Source organism: Polypterus senegalus, chromosome 6 (genome assembly GCF_016835505.1).
Source record: "Polypterus senegalus isolate Bchr_013 chromosome 6, ASM1683550v1, whole genome shotgun sequence".
Classification (NCBI taxonomy): Eukaryota; Metazoa; Chordata; class Cladistia; order Polypteriformes; family Polypteridae; genus Polypterus; species Polypterus senegalus.
In genome coordinates this window covers 23,874,189-23,892,773 of record NC_053159.1, presented here as the reverse complement: position 1 = coordinate 23,892,773, position 18,585 = coordinate 23,874,189, and the positions used below count along the sequence as shown (strand labels likewise).

Sequence of the window (18,585 nt, the reverse complement as noted above, 5' to 3'; positions counted from 1 at the left end):
CCAGAATGAGGTGACCCAATGCAGAGAGCGCCTCAGCTTTATAGTAGATGGGACTAAAAGAGGTGGAGTCAGTTACCATCAATGGGCTGTGGGAGAAAACTGATGATGTCATCAGTGACTGCGCCACCTCATATCCTGTACTGGTAGAGCTTACCACCAATGAGCCTGGAAGGCAAACCTCAGATCCTCATGCTTGACAATATATTTATTGTGGTCAGGTGGGGGAATTACAGTCTTGATTTTTGGGACACCAACCAGGACTTCCCTTTTATTCACTGTCAGCCAAACTAAATTGAATGAAAAATGAAAACAAAATGCACAACTTTGTGCTGCTCCCCAGCCCAGGGTTTCTCATATATTTTTGCTCTGTCTTAGAAACAGGACAGTGCTCCCTTCTGCGGCTGCCTCTGGCCTCGAAAGACAACTCTTCTTATGACGCCTGTCCTTTATGGCAGTCAGACGGGATGGGGTGGGGCAAGGTGCCCTTATCGGGCGGATTCTTAGCAGCGTGAGGGAAGAAAACTAAAAGGACAAAGTTGGTGGTAGCCTACCCTCTTGTTTCACTGGGTTATTACATACCTTTACCAAACCCGTGGAGGAGCTCCTTGATGTGCATGTGTGATTATACATATATGTGTACATATACAGGGGTGGGCAAAAGTAGGCTTACAGTTGTTTGTATGGAGAAAGACATGCAGATTATAATTATTACAGTAGTCAAAAGAATGTCACAATGGCACAGTGCGCTTAGGTACAATCTCATAAGTGCTCAAATAGCCCTCAATAGTTACACATTCTGGTAGTCTACCTGCCACACAGAAGCACATGTTAGTAATAATAATAAGAAGAAGATAAATAATATAAATAAATAATACAATAATTAATAAACTAATAATACAAGAATAAACTCTGTGTTTCATGTACCCACAACTGTAAACCCACCCCTGTATATAAAAAGCTATCTATCTATCTATCTATCTATCATATGGTGCCTTTCATATTTATCTATCTATCTATCTATCTATCATATGGTGCCTTTCATATTTATCTATCTATCTATCATATAGTGCCTTTCATATCTATCTATCTATCTATCTATCTATCATATGGTGCCTTTCATATTTATCTATCTATCTATCATATAGTGCCTTTCATATCTATCTATCTATCTATCTATCTATCTATCTATCTATCTATCTATCTATCTATTATATAGTGCCTTTCATATCTATCTATCTATCTATCTATCTATCTATCTATCTATCTATCTATCTATCTATCTATCTATACACTACAGATTTTATTTTATTCACCTCAATTTTTATTTGAAAACAAAACCACAGCTGCTCAAAGTGCGGTCTCAATGATTTTTTCACATTAAAGAAGCATAGATCTAAAATGTAAAAAAAAGACTTTATTAAAATCAAAAACTAACCATCAGATTACTTCTGAGCCACTTCTGTCGTATCTTTTGCCATTGCATTAGATTAATGTACATGTGTGGGTCTGCATTGTGGCCACTAGGGGGTGATGGCACCAAGCAAGACTGAGCAGCAGTGATCAGCTTTATAAACCGGAGATGCCAGCTGTGATTTTTTTCGGCAGGTTTCACTCAATCTTTCACTCCACTTTAGTGCCCTGTCTGGGTGGACTGGATTTTGTTTCTCCTCAGGGATCCCTAGAAATCTGACATTTCGTCTGTCCTGATTTGGATCGAGGGGCTGTTGTACGGTTCTATTGACAGAAGGGGAAGTCTCTTTGCCAACTCCCCCTGTGCATCTCGTTTCCTTTTTGGTGGGGGTTTCTAGTAATGGTCTTCTGGTCTCTTCATGAAGGCATCTCGAGTTCTCATTCTCTTCTTGTTGGTTTCTATTGTGTTTCCAGTACGTGTTACATGAGGAGGCATAGCAGACTGTCAGTACACAGTATATGTGTTGAAACACAGCCACGTACTTACAGAGCAACATATCCAGACACATGTAAAGTGATTATAAAGACAGAGCAACACACACGAGAGGTACATGTGCGAACACGCACACACACATGCACACATGCTCACGCTCACATATGCTGTTAGTCTGACCGACATTTGCTCTGTCACGTTTACATGTTAGTAGCGTATGCGCACACACAGGTGATTACGCGTGGTCACATGTTTCTAAAAATTCAAGCACATATAAAGAGATTTTTATTTCAATGTATTACACTTTTGTTAGTACTCTTCAGTGAGTTGCAACAAGTTTACAAGTATAACATAAATGACATTACATGCATACATAAAATATAGGTGAAACGCTGTTGATTAAAATAACAATTATAACAAATCCATTCACAATAAAATTGTGAAAAAGACAAGTTGACAAGAGAGGAAAACAAAAACTCCAGTCAACTCCAGTCATGTTCTTGGAAAAAATAAGCCTCTGGGGGTCCGCAGTGGGTTATATCAGACATAGCTCTGGTGACCTGGGCCCCCTTCTGGCCATTTTAAAGCATTAGCATTATATACGTCAGTCCATTTAATAGCAAACACTTTCTCACTTGTATCTTATATATTTGCCAGTTCTTGCATTTGCACATACACTGTGGCTCATGCCCCCCATCACCCCGACTCTCTGACACCATGTAACGGTTGTGTTGCAGGCCGGAAGATGCGTGTCTACTCCCCGGAGAGCCTGAGCGACGAGTCGTTGAGCAGCCCCAGCCTGGAGTGCGAGTACCTCTTTCCGACAAGTGCCTTTGAAGATGAACTGAAGGGCATTCCTCCTCCTTTGCCCAGCTCAAGGGGGCCAACAGAGAGCGCAGTGAGTCCCCCAGCTGACCCATCAGACTGTTTTGAGGACATGGTGGTGGCAGAGGCAGCCGGACAAGCTGCTCGCCCCGGGGATCAGGAGCGCCGGCGCTTCTCTGCCTCTGAGCTCATCAGTCGCCTGCAGCTCTCACAGAGGAAGAGCTCTTTTACGCTGAAGCTGGGCAAGTCACTCTCTGCTAGGGTCACGCCAAAGGAGAAAGGTGGATCTCGCAGTCTTAGCCCTGAAGGTAAGAGTCGACACGCACAATTCAGATTTTTGATGGAAATGGTACTTGCAGGAAATGGGGTCAAAGACTTTCTGGCACAGGTGAGTAACCCGTTCAGAGCCATTGGGTGCTGAAGCCTATCTGAGCAAAACAGGGGCAAGGCAGGGACCATCCCTGGAAATGACAAGTCTGACCGATTAAGTACATGTTTCTGGCCAGTAGTCATTTGTTAACATTCAGTGTGTCAGGAGGCTACTCCACAGTTGTACTCTGATGACAATACTGGCCGATATTCAAGGACACGTGTACGTCCTTCAATGAAGTGTCTAAAAGGAGGACTCTCCACCTCTCACCAACTTCAATCATTCTTTGAACACTGCTGATGACAAGCTTTGGATGCTTTCACCTCCACTAGGGGGGCTGCAGCACTGTCACCTCCCCTCTTCTGCACCTAGGATGTTATAGTGATAGACAGATAGATAGAGATGTAAGGCACTATATAATAGATAGATAGATAGATAGATGAAAAGTGCGCTAGATAATAGATAGATAGATAGATAGATAGATAGATAGATAGATAGATAGACAGATGAAAAGTGCACTATAAGATAGATAGATAGATAGATAGATAGATAGATAGATAGATAGATAGATAGATAGACAGATAGATACGTAAGACACTATATAACAGAGAGATAGATAGATAGATATGTAAGTCACCATATAATAGATAGTAGTCTCTCCTTGTCCATCCATTATAATGGCCTCCCAACCAGAAAAATGTAACACTAACTAACCTGGTCAAGATGCCCATCCATTCACAAACTTCAATTAAAAAAGACCTCCCACCCAGGTAAGGAACTCTCCATCCCGGCTGTGATGCCAGCCAACCCATATTGCCTATTACAATGTAAATAACAAATGACAACCAGCTCTCCTGCCAACTTGATTCCATTAAACCTGTGTATATTGTGAAGAGTGGGCTGATTGTGAGGGGGCCAGCCAGGCTGCCCCCTTGAATTTGCAGGTGCCTTGCCAGAGAAATGAACAAAGGCAAAAAGTAAGTTGTTCAATATTTAAGCTTCAAAACACAAATCTTAGCTGGTCCAGCAACTATAACAACTCAAAAGAGAAAGGGTCTCATCAGTGGGAGTTCCAGAATTAGCCGCCATCATCTGGGCACTGTCCATTTTTATTGTGGCCTAATCAGAAGGGACGGGCCACCTTGGATTTGTAGGTGAGCACTAGAGGTCTCCTCGCGGAACTGTAAATGAAAAAAAAAGACAGTGCTAGTGACAGCACCCCCTCCTGTCACTGAATGGTGCTGCTTATATTGACGGAGCCAGGAAGTTGACCTCCAGGTGCCAGAGACATAGATAGATAGATAGATAGATAGATAGATAGATAGATAGATAGATAGATAGATAGATAGATAGATAGATAGATAGATAGATAGATAGATAGATAGATAGATAGATAGATAGATAGATAGATAGATAGATAGATAGATAGATAGATAGATAGATAGATAGATAGATATTTTAATTGGCGGTAGTAGTTCAGGTGTAGAGAGAACATTGAAATTATTGCTTGTATGTTTAACCAACATTCTCTACATGGCATGGAGGTTCAAGTTTCTTTTTTGTCTGTAGGTTTAATATTGTGATCACCCAGATTGTCATCATAAGGGTAGGGTAAAGTAGAGTAAAGTAAAAGGAAGCACCCTAACAATTAATCTTCTTCTGAAGTCATATTGAGCCTATTTTTCTTGCAAAGCCAGTAATGGAAATTGTATAATTTACATCACCATAACATGTTTTTAAAATTAATTTGCAGGGACATCCCCTATGTTGAATGTTGAGCCTCTTGGAGGTGGTGTGCAGAGTCAATTATGGCATCCCGGGCCCCCTGCCAGTGGGTTGTAGAGTGCAGTTTGACAGAGTGTCATGGCCCAACTTGTAGTAGCTGCTGACAATGAAGGTGATGTGATGGCAGAGGCCTCCGAGCTCACAGAGTGCCCAGTCCTATCCATCCATGTCAACCTCCTCCAAGCTCTGCCTGTAGAGAACTGTGGATTGAGTCACGCAGAGACCTCTTTCCTTAGAGTATTTTCAAAGCTCTCCCGAGGACAGGGTGAGTAGTGAATAGGAAGTAGTGAATAGACCACCACTCCTGGGCCAGTGGGAATACGTTAGCATGTATGACTTACCCATAAAACGGAATGCACAACAGCATTAGGACTTGAAACTAAACCCCAGAATATTATTTCCTATGTCTACACAGGGAATGCATGTGTCCTATTAGAATTGCAGCTGTACTGCCACCAATACAGTATATCCTTTCTCAGTAATGACAGCAGTAATTTAACACAAGGAAATATGGTGCTTGTTACAGAACGATCAAGGCAGGAACCAATCCTGGGCAGGATGCCAACCCACCGCAGGTTTTAAAAATCTTAACCTTCTATTTTGGAATTGAGTCGGAACAAAAAATAAAACTAAACGGAGCGCTGCAGTGCACTTGATGTTCTGCTATCGCTAACTTATTGGCGCATCTGCGTAGAAGAACAGCAGCAATGAGCACCTGTTGGGCTCACATGCGCCCCCTTCAGAGCAGCACGGTACTGTCTGCCTCACCTTGTGCCTTTTCACTGCTGTTTTATGTCTGATCAGAAAGGCTGAATATGTCACACACATTCATTAAAGATATTAGCCAGACTCTGGAAAGTCAGGGTGTATAATAAACGTGTCTGCAAACATTATATTGGCGACATACAGAGAGACAGCAACAGGCACGCGCCAATCGCAGGCATCAACCCCGTGTGTGAGTGAGCGTAGTCCGAGGGGAGGTGAGGCTCGTTGTTGCCGTACCTCGCATTTCTCCCCTGTATTTGAATAGGAAATGTGTAAATTAAGTGATTTTGAATATAAAAATGATCAAAGTTATTGGAATCATACAGAAAATAAATTTATAGCACAGACCAGTGGATACATTTATTTTATGTTATCATTATGTTATCTGCCTCCCCTGAGTAGCACCTTTTGCCAGTTCAGAACCTTAGAGTAGAGTGGTCCATGGAGAACTTGCTAGTCTGCCACACACCCGTTTCTAGCGACATCATGACCCCTCATGCTCTCCTAATCCGTTTACTGACTTTATAGGAAGAGTCACCTGTCACATGAATGTCACTGCCGAGGTAAGTAAACCTCTCGACAAGGTCGACACTCCCTCCGCAGACAGACACACTGCTGATGGCTGTGCCCAAGAGGTCAATAAAGGCCTGGATTTTGGTTTTTATCAGGACATTCACAATATAATAATGCTGTGTATTAAATTAAACAAAATATATGCAACAAATAAATAGATAGCCCTTCCTTTCAAACACAACAATGTGTTGATAACAAATAACACACTGATAAACACTTAACAGTAAACACTAAGAACCAAGTCCAGAAACAGTCCAGAACCAGCAGAAACAGATGTTATGGAATGAAGAAACCAAATGGCGATCCTGTGAACAGCTTGCACTAAGAAATGTATAAACAGGCCTACCAGGGGTGGTGAGATTTGGGAGCACTCCCTCTGACGATGGCGATGGTAAACCTGACACACTACTCACATGACAGCCAGGCACAAGACAGTCCATACATCCATACAGGCGGTGATCCAAGAAAAAGTGACACTGCAAGGAAAATGATGGAGATGGCAAAAGAGACGGGTGAACACTGACACAAAACAACTGACTTTTTCTCTCTTTAGTCGGCTTCCTATTAAAGTTCCCACCAGCCTCTCTCTGTCCCCAGCAGACTCTTCGCCCCCTGCAGTCGTCCTATACCCTCAGGGCATCTGGGAAAGCTGGAGTCCTTTAATTCGTAGCTCTACTGCAACCTGGTAGGCAAGAGACTCAAACAGGGACAACTGTATGACACCCAGGCTTGAGAGGTGAAGAGCTGTGGGTAACATTAACACCAAGGAGCCAGCATGGCAGATCATGGAGTAGCAGTGCGAGAATCAGCTTACACCACAGAAAGAGACGGAGGAGCAGCACAGGTCTGACAGAGTTCTGGTTGTGCTGGGTATTCTGCTGTCTCTCATAAGGCGCCTAAATTAAGGAAGTGATTTCTATCCAATAAACTTTCCCGTTCAGGCCTACTAACCCATTATTTGAGTGTGTGGGCCAATTCATCTTCCATGCACCTCGAGTCATTACAGTATTTTCCACAAATGTACCGGCAGAAAAGAGAAGTGGTAATTTACAGTTGTATGTGGCTGTTGGCCATAGGTGGTCTTCCATGTCTTTGACTTTGACAGAGGACATAGCAGCACTAGAAAAGGTCCAGAGAAGAGCGACTAGGCTGATTCCAGGTCTACAGGGGTTGAATTATGAGGAAAGATTAAAAGAGCTGAGCCTTTACAGTTTAAGCAAAAGAAGATTAAGAGGTGACATGATTGAAGTGTTTAAAATTCTGAAGGGAATTAATACAGTGGATCGAGACTTGTATTTTAAAATGAGTTCTTTAAGAACACGGGGATACAGTTGGAAACTTGTGAAGGCTAAATTTCGCACAAACATTAGGACGTTTTTCTTTACACAAAGAATGATAGACACTTGGAATAAGCTACCAAGTAGTGTGGTAGACAGTAAGACGTTAGGGACTTTCAAAACTCGACTTGATGTTTTCTTGGAGGAAACAAGTAGATAGGACTGGCGAGCTTTGTTGGGCTGAATGGCCTGTTCTCGTCTAGATTTTTCTAATGTTCTAACTACTTAGAGTGATCTTTGGTCCCAGTAATCCTCCTATCATGGCTTAAGATACCCTCTTGCCTATTTGCTAAATGGGACTCCTGTCAGTCCCTTCTGCAGTTTGACCACCTCACCTAGTAACTTTTCTGCAGCGTTCTACCACCAGCATTTAAGATAAAGCAGTGGATTATTGGTTCGTCATGAAGAAAATCTCTGACAGACCCTTCTGTTTCTTATAGAAACCTTGACAACCTTTAAGAAGAATCTGGATGAGATGTTGGGACAGCTTAGCTACTAGCTAAACAAACGGGCTTGACAGACTGAATGGTCTCCTCTCGTTTGTCAAATTTCTTGTTTCTACTGGTGGGCTGACAGGTTTAACGTTCCGCATTTCCTCTCCCTTTGTTGAGTCTGGTAAACCCAGCATGTTGACTCTAGACTCGCCTGCTTGTGCCCGCTGAGCTCCTTCTCTTTTTGACATTTTCTTTGACTCTGCCCTGATCATTCCTTTATTAACTCCTTCCTCCCTTTTTCAGACACATGCTACCATTGTCTGTATTGGTGAAGCCCAGCTGCCACTCCCTTGGCACTATCTTGATAGACCTTAAGGGTTAAAGGGAGACAAAGCCAATAAAATCCAACGAAATTCATTAAAAATTAAATGTGGGTCTGCTGACAAAAACATCTGAAATGCCTGCTTATCATTCGTCACTAGGGCGATAGTAATAATCATTGTCTGTCATCGCCTCTCCCCTCAGGCAGACACAGCGGCAGAGATCGCAGTTCAGCGGGCTCCGCCGACAGTGCGCCTCAGAGTCCTGTGGGCCCAGGACCGGTGCCCCCTGGTGAGCACTCTGCAGCACTGCATAAAGGACCATCACGACAAAGGTAAGCCATGTGGAGGAAGGGTGCACACAGCAGCTGAATCTATATTGCCAAATATAAATAAGCAAAATATGTGTAACATCACAATAACACACACACAAAGTAAGGGGTAGACATCTATACATCAGCTTGGTGTAACCATGTAAATGTCAGAGCCAAAACATTCTGATCACCTGCCTAATATGCTGTTGCTCCTCGACCTGCCGAGGCATGGACTCTATAAGACTTCTGAAAAAGTGGTATGTGGCACCAGGAGGTCAGGATGCAAATCCTCTGATTCCTATAAATTGTGAGGTGGAGCCACCACTGATCGGACCTGCTGTTCCAACATATTCCACCACTGTTTGATTGGAAATTTGACAGACAGAACAACATTGTGAACTCTTTCATGATGTTCCTCAAACAGTTTGTGTAGACATTATACTGCTGAAGGATGCTATTTTCATCGGAGGAATGTCATTGTCATGACGGGGCATATCTGGTCTGCCATGATATCTAAGTTGGTGTTACACATCAAATTAATGTTAACATGAATACCCAGGCCCAGAATTACCCAACAAAACACTGCATCCTGTGTCTTTTTCCCCACAGAGCATCCTGGTACCATCTCTTCCTCAGGTAAGCAAGGCACACATACTCAGGTATCCACATGACAGAAAACAGGTTTCATTGGGCTAGGCAGTCTTCTTCCATTGGCCCAACATCTAGTTCCAATGCTCGTGTGCACATTGGAGACACTTTCCATGATGGACAGGAGTCAACTTGGGCATGTTGACTGTCCTATGCTTACTTTGTCCCATATGCAGCAGAGTTTGATGCACTTTGCTTTGACACATTACTCTAATAACTATCATTGAACTTTGTACCACAATAGCTGGTTTGTACCAGATGGGATAGCCTTTGTTGACCCCTTGCAAAGTCCAACATCAGTTTGTGGTTTTTGTACCTCCTCAGACCACTGTTAGCAAGTACTCACTGTGACCAACAGTCTTGCCATTTTGGAAATCCTCTAACCCATTCTTCTGGCCATAATGTTTAGGACCTTATCAAAGTCACCTGGGTCTTTACACCTGCCTATATCTTCTGCATTCAACATGTTCAATATGAGTGCCTAATGTCAGCTTACCATCTAACATATCCCTGACCTTGATATGTGCCATTGTCATGAAACAGTCATTCACTTCATATGGTAGTGGTCATCATGTTTTGGCTCATCAATGTATCCTTATGCTATTCCATTTCGAAGACCAGCCAGCTGTCATCCATCAGCCCACCTTTTATCAAAACGTATGGCTGACACATATCCATCTTTCCTTTATCTGAAACCATTTAATCCAAATTAAGGGTTGGGGGAAGTTGGATTGCATTCTGGGAGCACTGAGTGCAAGGCAGGATCCAACCTTGGATGACATGCCAGCCAATCACAGGGCACACTCAGTCAGGTCCAGCAAAAATACTAATTCTCACACAATGTTTGCATAAATTAATTTGGTTTATTAGTGCTTTGAATTTTTCACATTGTTTTTGTGTCCTCACCGCAGTGACATTTTGCAATAGATTTTCCACACTATAATCGTCAGAAAAACGTCATGACAATTAAATGCTCAATTGTTTAGTCAGGGAAGGGAATTCTTATGGTTTGGACGTTTGCTTACGCCATTTGATTCTTGATTCTTGATGATTGTAACGTTGTTGTTTTGGTATTCTAGCCCATTTGACTTTTTAGCTAAGAGTCCTAGATGTTTTTCTCAAGTGTTTCCCCTTGGTTTATTTCCTTTAGTTCTTTATCTCCTGGTCCTTGTATATTTTTTTCCGTCTTGGACAGGCCACTTTTCCATCCTTTTGGCCATGGTCATCATCTCCTTTCTCCTCTCATTTGCTCTTCATGTGGGTTTTTGTTTATTTTGTCATTATGTTAGGAGACGCCATGACTCCATTTTGTTTTCTGGATCCACCTTGTGCTCATTGTTCATGGCTGTGGACACACTGATTGCTATTACTATCGCTGGGGCCAATCATAAGACACATAATTCTGATCTCAAAATCCATTTTCATCCACTCATCTTTTTCTCAAAATCCTACAGAGTTTTCCTTATTTAATTATATTCTAAACAGTCCCAATAAATAGGATACTGCTATGAATGGATTCAGTATCTCATATTGTCTTCATCCTTCAATGCAGATCTAACACTTGTTTTGAAGGATCTTTGAACCCCAGAATCTGAATTACACGTTAGTTTGTTTTAGTTTATTTAAAGCTTGCTTTTGTTGTTATTGTTTAAATATTTTGGGCCATTGGTAGTTTTGACTTTGATTTTGAATTGCCGTTTTGGTAACTTTGTGATTTACCCCTCAGTTTTGACCATGTTTCTGTCTTTGACTATGCCCTTTCTCCAGGTTTCTAGTCTGAAAGTTGCTATTTGCTGGTGTGGTAGCACAATAGGCATTGGAAAGGAGTGACTAGTAAATACCACCCCAGGTATTCATTTGATGGAACAGCCTCCAAAAGTCCTGAGGCCATCCCAACAGAGCAGCCCTGGTCATCCTTGCACTCTAAAGCCCCTTTTTACTTTTTTGTATACATAGAATAGAGAAAGTATAGGAATCGTGAAAAAATTCAACCTCGAGCTTTTGATGAATCTTGATGGTTTAGACCTTCCTGAGTCTGAAGATACCATTTTTGAAATGATGTCTGTCTGTCTGTCTGTCTGTGTTTACACATGATAACAATAACTTTGGTCAATTAGATTTTGCTTTCTATCAAAAATAAGGAATCCATTCAACTTCTGGGCCACTTCTGACACTGGAAATGGGACTTTAACTGAATACTTTTGAGAATTTTCAAGTAAACTATGGAGATAATTAAAGATAGATGAATCAAATTTTATATAGATATTTATAATGATAAAACGCAAACTGAGCAAAAGTATTTTATATAAACAACCATCCAAATTTTTTGTATCATGGAAATATAAATGAGTACACAATATTAAAAAACTGTATTCAATATAACACATATTCTTATAAATAATTAACTATTATTAATTTAATTTTAATTTATACACAATCAGTTTAACAATGATGTGTAAACACTGAACATACCATGTAAATATAAAAATGTAATGGGAACAATAAGCTGCTACACCCCCACTGTGTTCCTGGTAATACATTTAATTTTATGATTTTTTTCTATTTCCACTCATCATTATCATAATTAAATGTAGCTAAATGCAGCTTTACCTATAGCAATTTATTGCAACAAATATTATATAATACTAATACTTTTTCTGTGCTATTAGGTGGCTATCACTCCTTTTATTTGCACATAATCTAGGTAATGCATATTGTGACGGACAGCCGGGTCCCATGCCCGGCCGGGATGACTCTGCTGCATACGTCCCGGGGGAGCCACCATGGACAGTGCAATGCCTCCCCTGGGGCGCCTGGGGGCAGCCTCCCTGGCCGTGGGTCCTTCCTCAGTCTCCCCAGTGGCTCCATGGGACATGGAGTCCACCACAGCCCGGTTGGGAGATGGGGAGGCCGCTAGGGGGTGCTGCGGAGAGCCAGCCGCCACAATGGACGACTTCCCAGCCCCACCCGGAGGTGCAATTAAGACCAGCTGGTCAAGCACCTGGAGCACTGCCGGGTGGACCATAAAAGGGCAAACCCTCCTTCAGTCGAGGCCAGAATCGGGAGGTAGAGGACGAGGTTGCCTGGGAGGAGTGGAGGTGCCAGGGAGAGTTGTAAGACAGTGTTGTGTGCTTTTGGGACTGTGTTGGGCTTGTGGGACACAGGGAAGACGCGTGCCCACGGGTGAAGAAAAAAAATAAAGCCTGTTGATTTTACACGTGCCTCTGCGTGGTCTGTGCCGGGTCAGGCGCTATATAGAGCGGCCTTTTACAATATGTAATCATGAAAACATTCCACCGTTTTTGACCTCCCTAAGTGCGAAAATATTTTAATATAAAGTTTGATTATAAACAGAGATACATGATTGTGTATTGATATTATCAGTTATGATGAGAAACAAAGAGATATGATATTTGAGAAATATTACACAACTGGAAGTGGTTCTGACGACCTTTCCCTCTATCTCACTATACGAGAAAGCTGATGGAGCACACTCACGATTTTTATTAAAGGCGACAAACGTTTGGCGACTCCCAGGCTGCTTGCCCATCAGAGAGTACAACAATTTAACCTTTCCCATGGGCACCTTCTGTGTGAGACCCACCAGTTTGGGGAATTGTCCTGGCATCCCATCAATTCCCTAAACCCTCTCCCACCTTCTTCAGTGGTCTCAGAGTGACTTTGGCCTGAGTATCATTTGAGCAATAAGTCGTGTTTTCCAAGAATGGCACTCGGACTGCTTTCCAGGCACAAGGCAAGGTTTCTAATTTGAAGTGTGGCTCGTTTCCCAGACCTGACATCTTTTTACTCTTTGGCAAACAGGCAACCTGTCAAATTACATTTAGTTTCCTCTCTCATTATGAAATGTATTCATGTTATCTCAAATCGTCTTTGAAATATTTGAATTCCTCAGTTTCTGATCCTCCAGCTTCCATGACGTGGTCTTCACTGAAGCCTGTGGAGTGGCCAAAAAATGTAATCAAGTCACCAGAAATTTCAACAGATGAGAAAGAAACTGAGAGTAAAGCAGAAATGGGTGGCAGGTGGAACAGTAACATTATGCTAGCCAAGGTTCATATTTTCCTTTTTCTCATTTAGGAAGGACTCAATGGAAGAGACCACCTGCGCTCCTATTTGTCCTGGCTACACGAAGCGACTCTCAAGATTTCTGCCTAATTGTATGTACCACTAGTCTTTTTTTTTCCTGATGGCTTTTTTCTTCCTTTTATTTCAGCCTTAGCCATATGTTAAGTCTGAAGGGTCTGATTTAGAACAGAATCCACCTTCTGCTCATTCAGCGTTTAGCTCCCTGGTTCTGTACAGGCAACATCTGCATTCCCTTTGAACTGTATGATGAAACCTGTAGGCTGCTCACTCTTTTTGACTCTCATAGCTGTTATTTGTCACATTTTTCTTGTTTTTTAGGACTAATGGTATTTTTATCGCACTTCATCATGGGGCGCCACTGAATAGACCCCAATCATACCCCTTTCCCCTGTTTTTCACTTGTGATACTGCCAGAAACCGGCCACTTGTGAAATTCTCCTCAAATTTTTATCCCAACATCTCTCACACTTTGGACTCAAGAGGTTTTTGGCTGATAGTGGTCTTCAAGCCACATCAAATCTTACTTCCATGCCAGGTCCTACTAGGAGTCACTTTTGGCTTCAGGAAAATCCTAAAAAACTCTCGGCAAGCTAATCTGTAGTGGCCCCTAGTGGCTACTGGAAGAACTACACTCCTGTCTTTAAATGGCTTTTAAACAAGGCCTCATCTCTGGAGCCCACAATGGGACAAGGGGGCTCCTGCCTGTTATTCTTTGCCATTTGTGCATCTTGTAAAGCTTCTCTTTTGTGCTGGTGCCCTCAGAGAACTGGCATTCAAGGCACAACCCCCTGATGGTTCTTTTCTTTCTACAGTAGTGTGCGCTGGCTAACAGTGGAGGGTTGTCTAAATGTCTAAGATCTGTGCCATCTTAGAAGTATTTGTGCCCCAGAAATCTCTTTCCAACTGGACTTTTAATTATTTCTAAACAATGTTAAGATACAGTTAAAAACAATAAACATTAAGGGACATATCTAAGAATCTATGTGTGAGAGTAAAGCAGTCAGTTTACTTAGTAGAGCAGGTTAGCATATGGAATAGAAACTGGGAGAGCAACATTAGAAACACACATGGTATATAAATGTTAGTTTAATAAAAAAATGGTCTTAAATGAAGTTTGACAAACAAATCACAGTGGAACCTCGGTTTACGAGCATAATTCGTTCCGGAAACGTGCTCGCAGTCCAAAGCACTCGTATATCAAAGTGAATTTCTCCATAAGAAATAATGGAATCTCAGATGATTCGTTCCACAACCCAAAAATTATTCATTTAAAAATGATTAATAAAAAATATAAAGTAAAAATACATGAAACAAATTAACCTGCACTTTACCTTTAAAAAGAATCATGGCTGGTGTGAGTGAGTTTCTAAACTCTTGCGGGATTCCACCCAATGGGACGACACGCGAAGAGTGTCCCAAAGCAATCACAGTGCTGTAGCAGTTCACTGTATAAGCGTATCCAAAAAGATCGCGGAGATGCTATAAGAGCCTGCCGTTGATGGGTGATACAAGGAACATTATAAAGATCCTGCTACAATAAATAACCAGGCTGTTGCTGTTTCAAGCTGAATAAAGCTGGTGTTGTTAAAGTACTGAGACTCAGCTTCGTGTTTTGGGGCGCAAGACGGGGACTCGCACTTCACAGCACACACGTGCGCACGCGCACACACACACACACACACAGTCACGATGCTGTAGTAAAACAGTATGCGCTCGTACGGATGTTGACTATATGAGTGAGGCACGCAGACTCAGACGGAGAATAGGAGATGATTGCCCTCAAGAGAAGAGAGAGAGAGAGAGAGAGAGAGACGCGCGCGCAAGCGAGCGAACGAGAAAGATAAGGAGAGAGAGAGACGCGGGCGTGCGAGAGAGAGAGAGAGAGAGACGCGGGCGTGCAAGAGAGAGAGATAAGGAGAGAGAGACGCGCATGATAGAGAGAAGAACCATCAGCTCAGTTGTGATCACATAACGCCAAGCAGACAAAGTGTATCCATACTACTCGTATTGCAAGCCATTGCTCGTTTATCAAGTCAAAATTTATTAAAAAAATTAGCTCGTCTTGCAAAACACTCGTAAACCCGCGCACAAGCGAGCGAGAAAGATAAGGAGAGAGAGAGAGAGAGAGAGAGAGAAACGCATGCGTGAGCAAGAGAGATAAGGAGATAGAGACGCGCGTGAGAGAGAGAAGAACCATCAGCTCAGTTGTGATCATATGACGCCAAGCAGACAAAGTGTATCCATACTACTCGTATTGCAAGCCATCGCTCGTTTATCAAGTCAAAATTTATTAAAAAAATTAGCTCGTCTTGCAAAACACTCGTAAACCAAGTTACTCGCAAACCAAGGTTCCACTGTATATAGTTACAAATATATGTATAAATATACAGTATATATGTGATACCATATCTGCCAATTAATACAAAAAGTGCATGACACGTGTTTCACTCTTAATGGGGCTCGTCAGGTGTGCACACTTTTGAATCCCCTTACAGATGTCAGCATCTAAGGCTCCTAGGGAAAGCCTTTCTAGCAAACTGCTACAAGATGGCGTTTATCAGATCTCAGGCAAATGTTCTTTGCACTTGAAAGTTTTAAAGGGAAAGAAAACCACCAGAGTCTTGAGGCAAGTGTCACACCTCCTCCTGACCAGGCTACTTTCTTCATTCCTTTCACCACAGCAACCAACACACTCTGATTGGCTGATTGGATTATTTAGGTAAATATGAAATCAAGAAGTGTGAAGAACAACAAGGTTGTCTCTGTAATATGACAGACATGTGCTACATATGCAGACTAACTGATCAGTGTGTCCGCTGTCCTGGTGTTTATTCGTGATTAGGACTATGAGTAGATGGCATTAGAATCTCTGTTTATATTATCGTGTTAATCAATATGGACAGTGAGGGATTATTATTATTATTATTTGGGTGTTAAAGTATGGAAATTAATGTGTTCACCAAAGGAAAAAATACTTTTCTCGTAGTTGTGACTTATTATCTCATTATTACAAGATAAGATCTTGTAATTATAAGGTAAGATATAATTATGATTTAATATTGCATAATACTGAGATCTTACAATTACGAGATTGTCTCACAATTATGAGATCTTATCTTGGTATTATGTAATATTAAGTTATAATTATGAGCTCCTTATCCATAATTATGAAATACTAAGTCATAATTATGAGATCCTTATCTTATAATTTATGAGATCTTGACATCTAAATATGAGAACTTTATCTTATAATTATGAGATTCTACGTCATAATTACGAGATCTTAAGTCATATTTATTAGATCCTCATCTCATAATTTGAGATTCTAAGTCATAATTATAAGATTATTATCTCTTAATAATTAGATACTAAGTCATAATTACAAGATCCTTATCTTATAATTACGAGATCTTATTATCTAAATATGAGATGTTTCTCTTATAATTATGAGATACTAAGTCAGAATTACGAGATCCTTATCTCATAATATTGAGGTGCTAAGTCGTAATTATGAGATCCTAAGTAAGAATTATGAGATCCTTATCTTATAATTATGAGATCTTATAATCTAAATATATGTTTATCTTATAATTATGAGATCTTAAGTCATATTTATGAGATCCTCATTTTATAATTTGAGATTCTAAGTGATAATTACAAGATATTTATCTCATAATAATTAGATACTAAGTCATAATTACAGGATCCTTATCCATAATTATGAGATGCTAACTCATAATTATGAGATCCTTACTATCTAAATATGAGTTTATCTTATACAGTAACTATTAGATACTAATTATGAGACCTTGTCCCATAGATTGTTATCTCCTAATTATGAGCTCTTATCTTCTAATTACGAGATCTTTATCTCATAATTGTGAGATACTAAGTCCTAATTATGAGACGCTAGGTCATAATAACAAGAAACCCCCTCCCCAGTATTTTTTCCTTGATGAATGTAATGTGCTTTTGTACTAAAGTATGATATATTTTTTTGGCTCTAGTAATCTTCATTTTCCTTGCTTTCACTAATTGGACTTCAATTTTTCAACTCTAACAGACTGCCCCCTCTTTGAATCCCATAGCAATCTTGTATCAGGAATACAGCGACGTGGCCATCAATCGGGAGATTCAGAGACAGCAGTGGGCAGATGCCATTAATGAGGAGGACGAGAATGGCGTTGCGCCAGCCAGCTGTAATATCTCCCCGACCAACTCCTTCCGCTCACAGCGTTCCTCGAGGGGATCGGCCTTTTCGCTTTGGCAAGACATCCCAGATGTGCGGTCCAGCGGCCTGCTGGATACTTTCAGCAACCAGGAGCGAAAGCTGCAGGAGGTCAGGTTTGCAGACTTCTCTGTTTAGCCTCTTTCTATATCTGACTTTCATTCATGATGGGGTGGACTGTTGGCGGCCATTGAATTGTATTCCTAGCTGTGTTTTCTGATGGTGCCAATTTGGATTAAGTGAGAGTCAGTTGGACTGATGACTGGATGGACTGATGGCCACCATTAAAATTCATTTGCAGAAGCACAGGCTGATGGTGATATTTCCAATTCAATATGATGCTAATTGTTTGGCTTAACTTATTGTTGAATGGACTGAAGGTGGCCATTTACTTCCATTTATAGTGGAATGAAATATTCTTGTCCTTATTTCAGCTTCCCCTATTCTCCTATCACCACAGCAGATCATCCAACTCCATCTGTCTTGGTCTTTTTCATCATTTTCTGCCACACCGACTGCCTTCATGTCCTCCCTCACCACATCAATAAACCTCCTCTTTGGCCTTCCTCTTTTCTTCTTGCCTGGCGGTTCCACCTAAAAAGTCTTTTCCTGATATACCTCTTCCTCTCTCCTCTCCATGCTCCCAAACCTTCTCAATCTCACCTCTCCCACTTGGTCACCAAACCTGTGTTGTCCCCCCAATATACTAATTCCTAATTTTGCCTACCCTCAGCTCTGCCACTTCCAGCTCAGCCTCCTGTCTTTTCTTCAGTGACACCATCTCCAAACCACACGTCATAGCTGTTCTCACTACCGTTTTATAGACCTTCCCTTTCACTCTTCTACCACAAATCACTCCTGCCACTCTTCTGCACCCAGTCCACCCTGTCTGCACTCTCTGAATGAGATAATGGAGGCCATTTGGTTTCATTTACACTCAAAGCACTGTGGGCTGACAATTGCGTTGTATTTATTG

At 41.4% G+C, this 18,585-nt stretch overlaps 1 protein-coding gene across 2 annotated transcripts in view; it reads left to right on the top strand.

Annotated features, from left to right (window-relative positions):
- The window catches only part of arhgef19 (Rho guanine nucleotide exchange factor (GEF) 19), a 112,035-nt gene that overhangs the window by 73,080 nt on the left and 20,370 nt on the right, over nucleotides 1–18,585 (top strand). For both annotated transcript variants that reach the window (XM_039755595.1, XM_039755596.1), the window contains exons 3-6: nucleotides 2,641–3,036; nucleotides 8,518–8,647; nucleotides 13,373–13,452; nucleotides 17,470–17,720. In XM_039755595.1, the coding sequence (XP_039611529.1) occupies nucleotides 2,641–3,036; nucleotides 8,518–8,647; nucleotides 13,373–13,452; nucleotides 17,470–17,720 (857 nt within the window). The remainder of the gene's footprint in view (nucleotides 1–2,640; nucleotides 3,037–8,517; nucleotides 8,648–13,372; nucleotides 13,453–17,469; nucleotides 17,721–18,585) is intronic.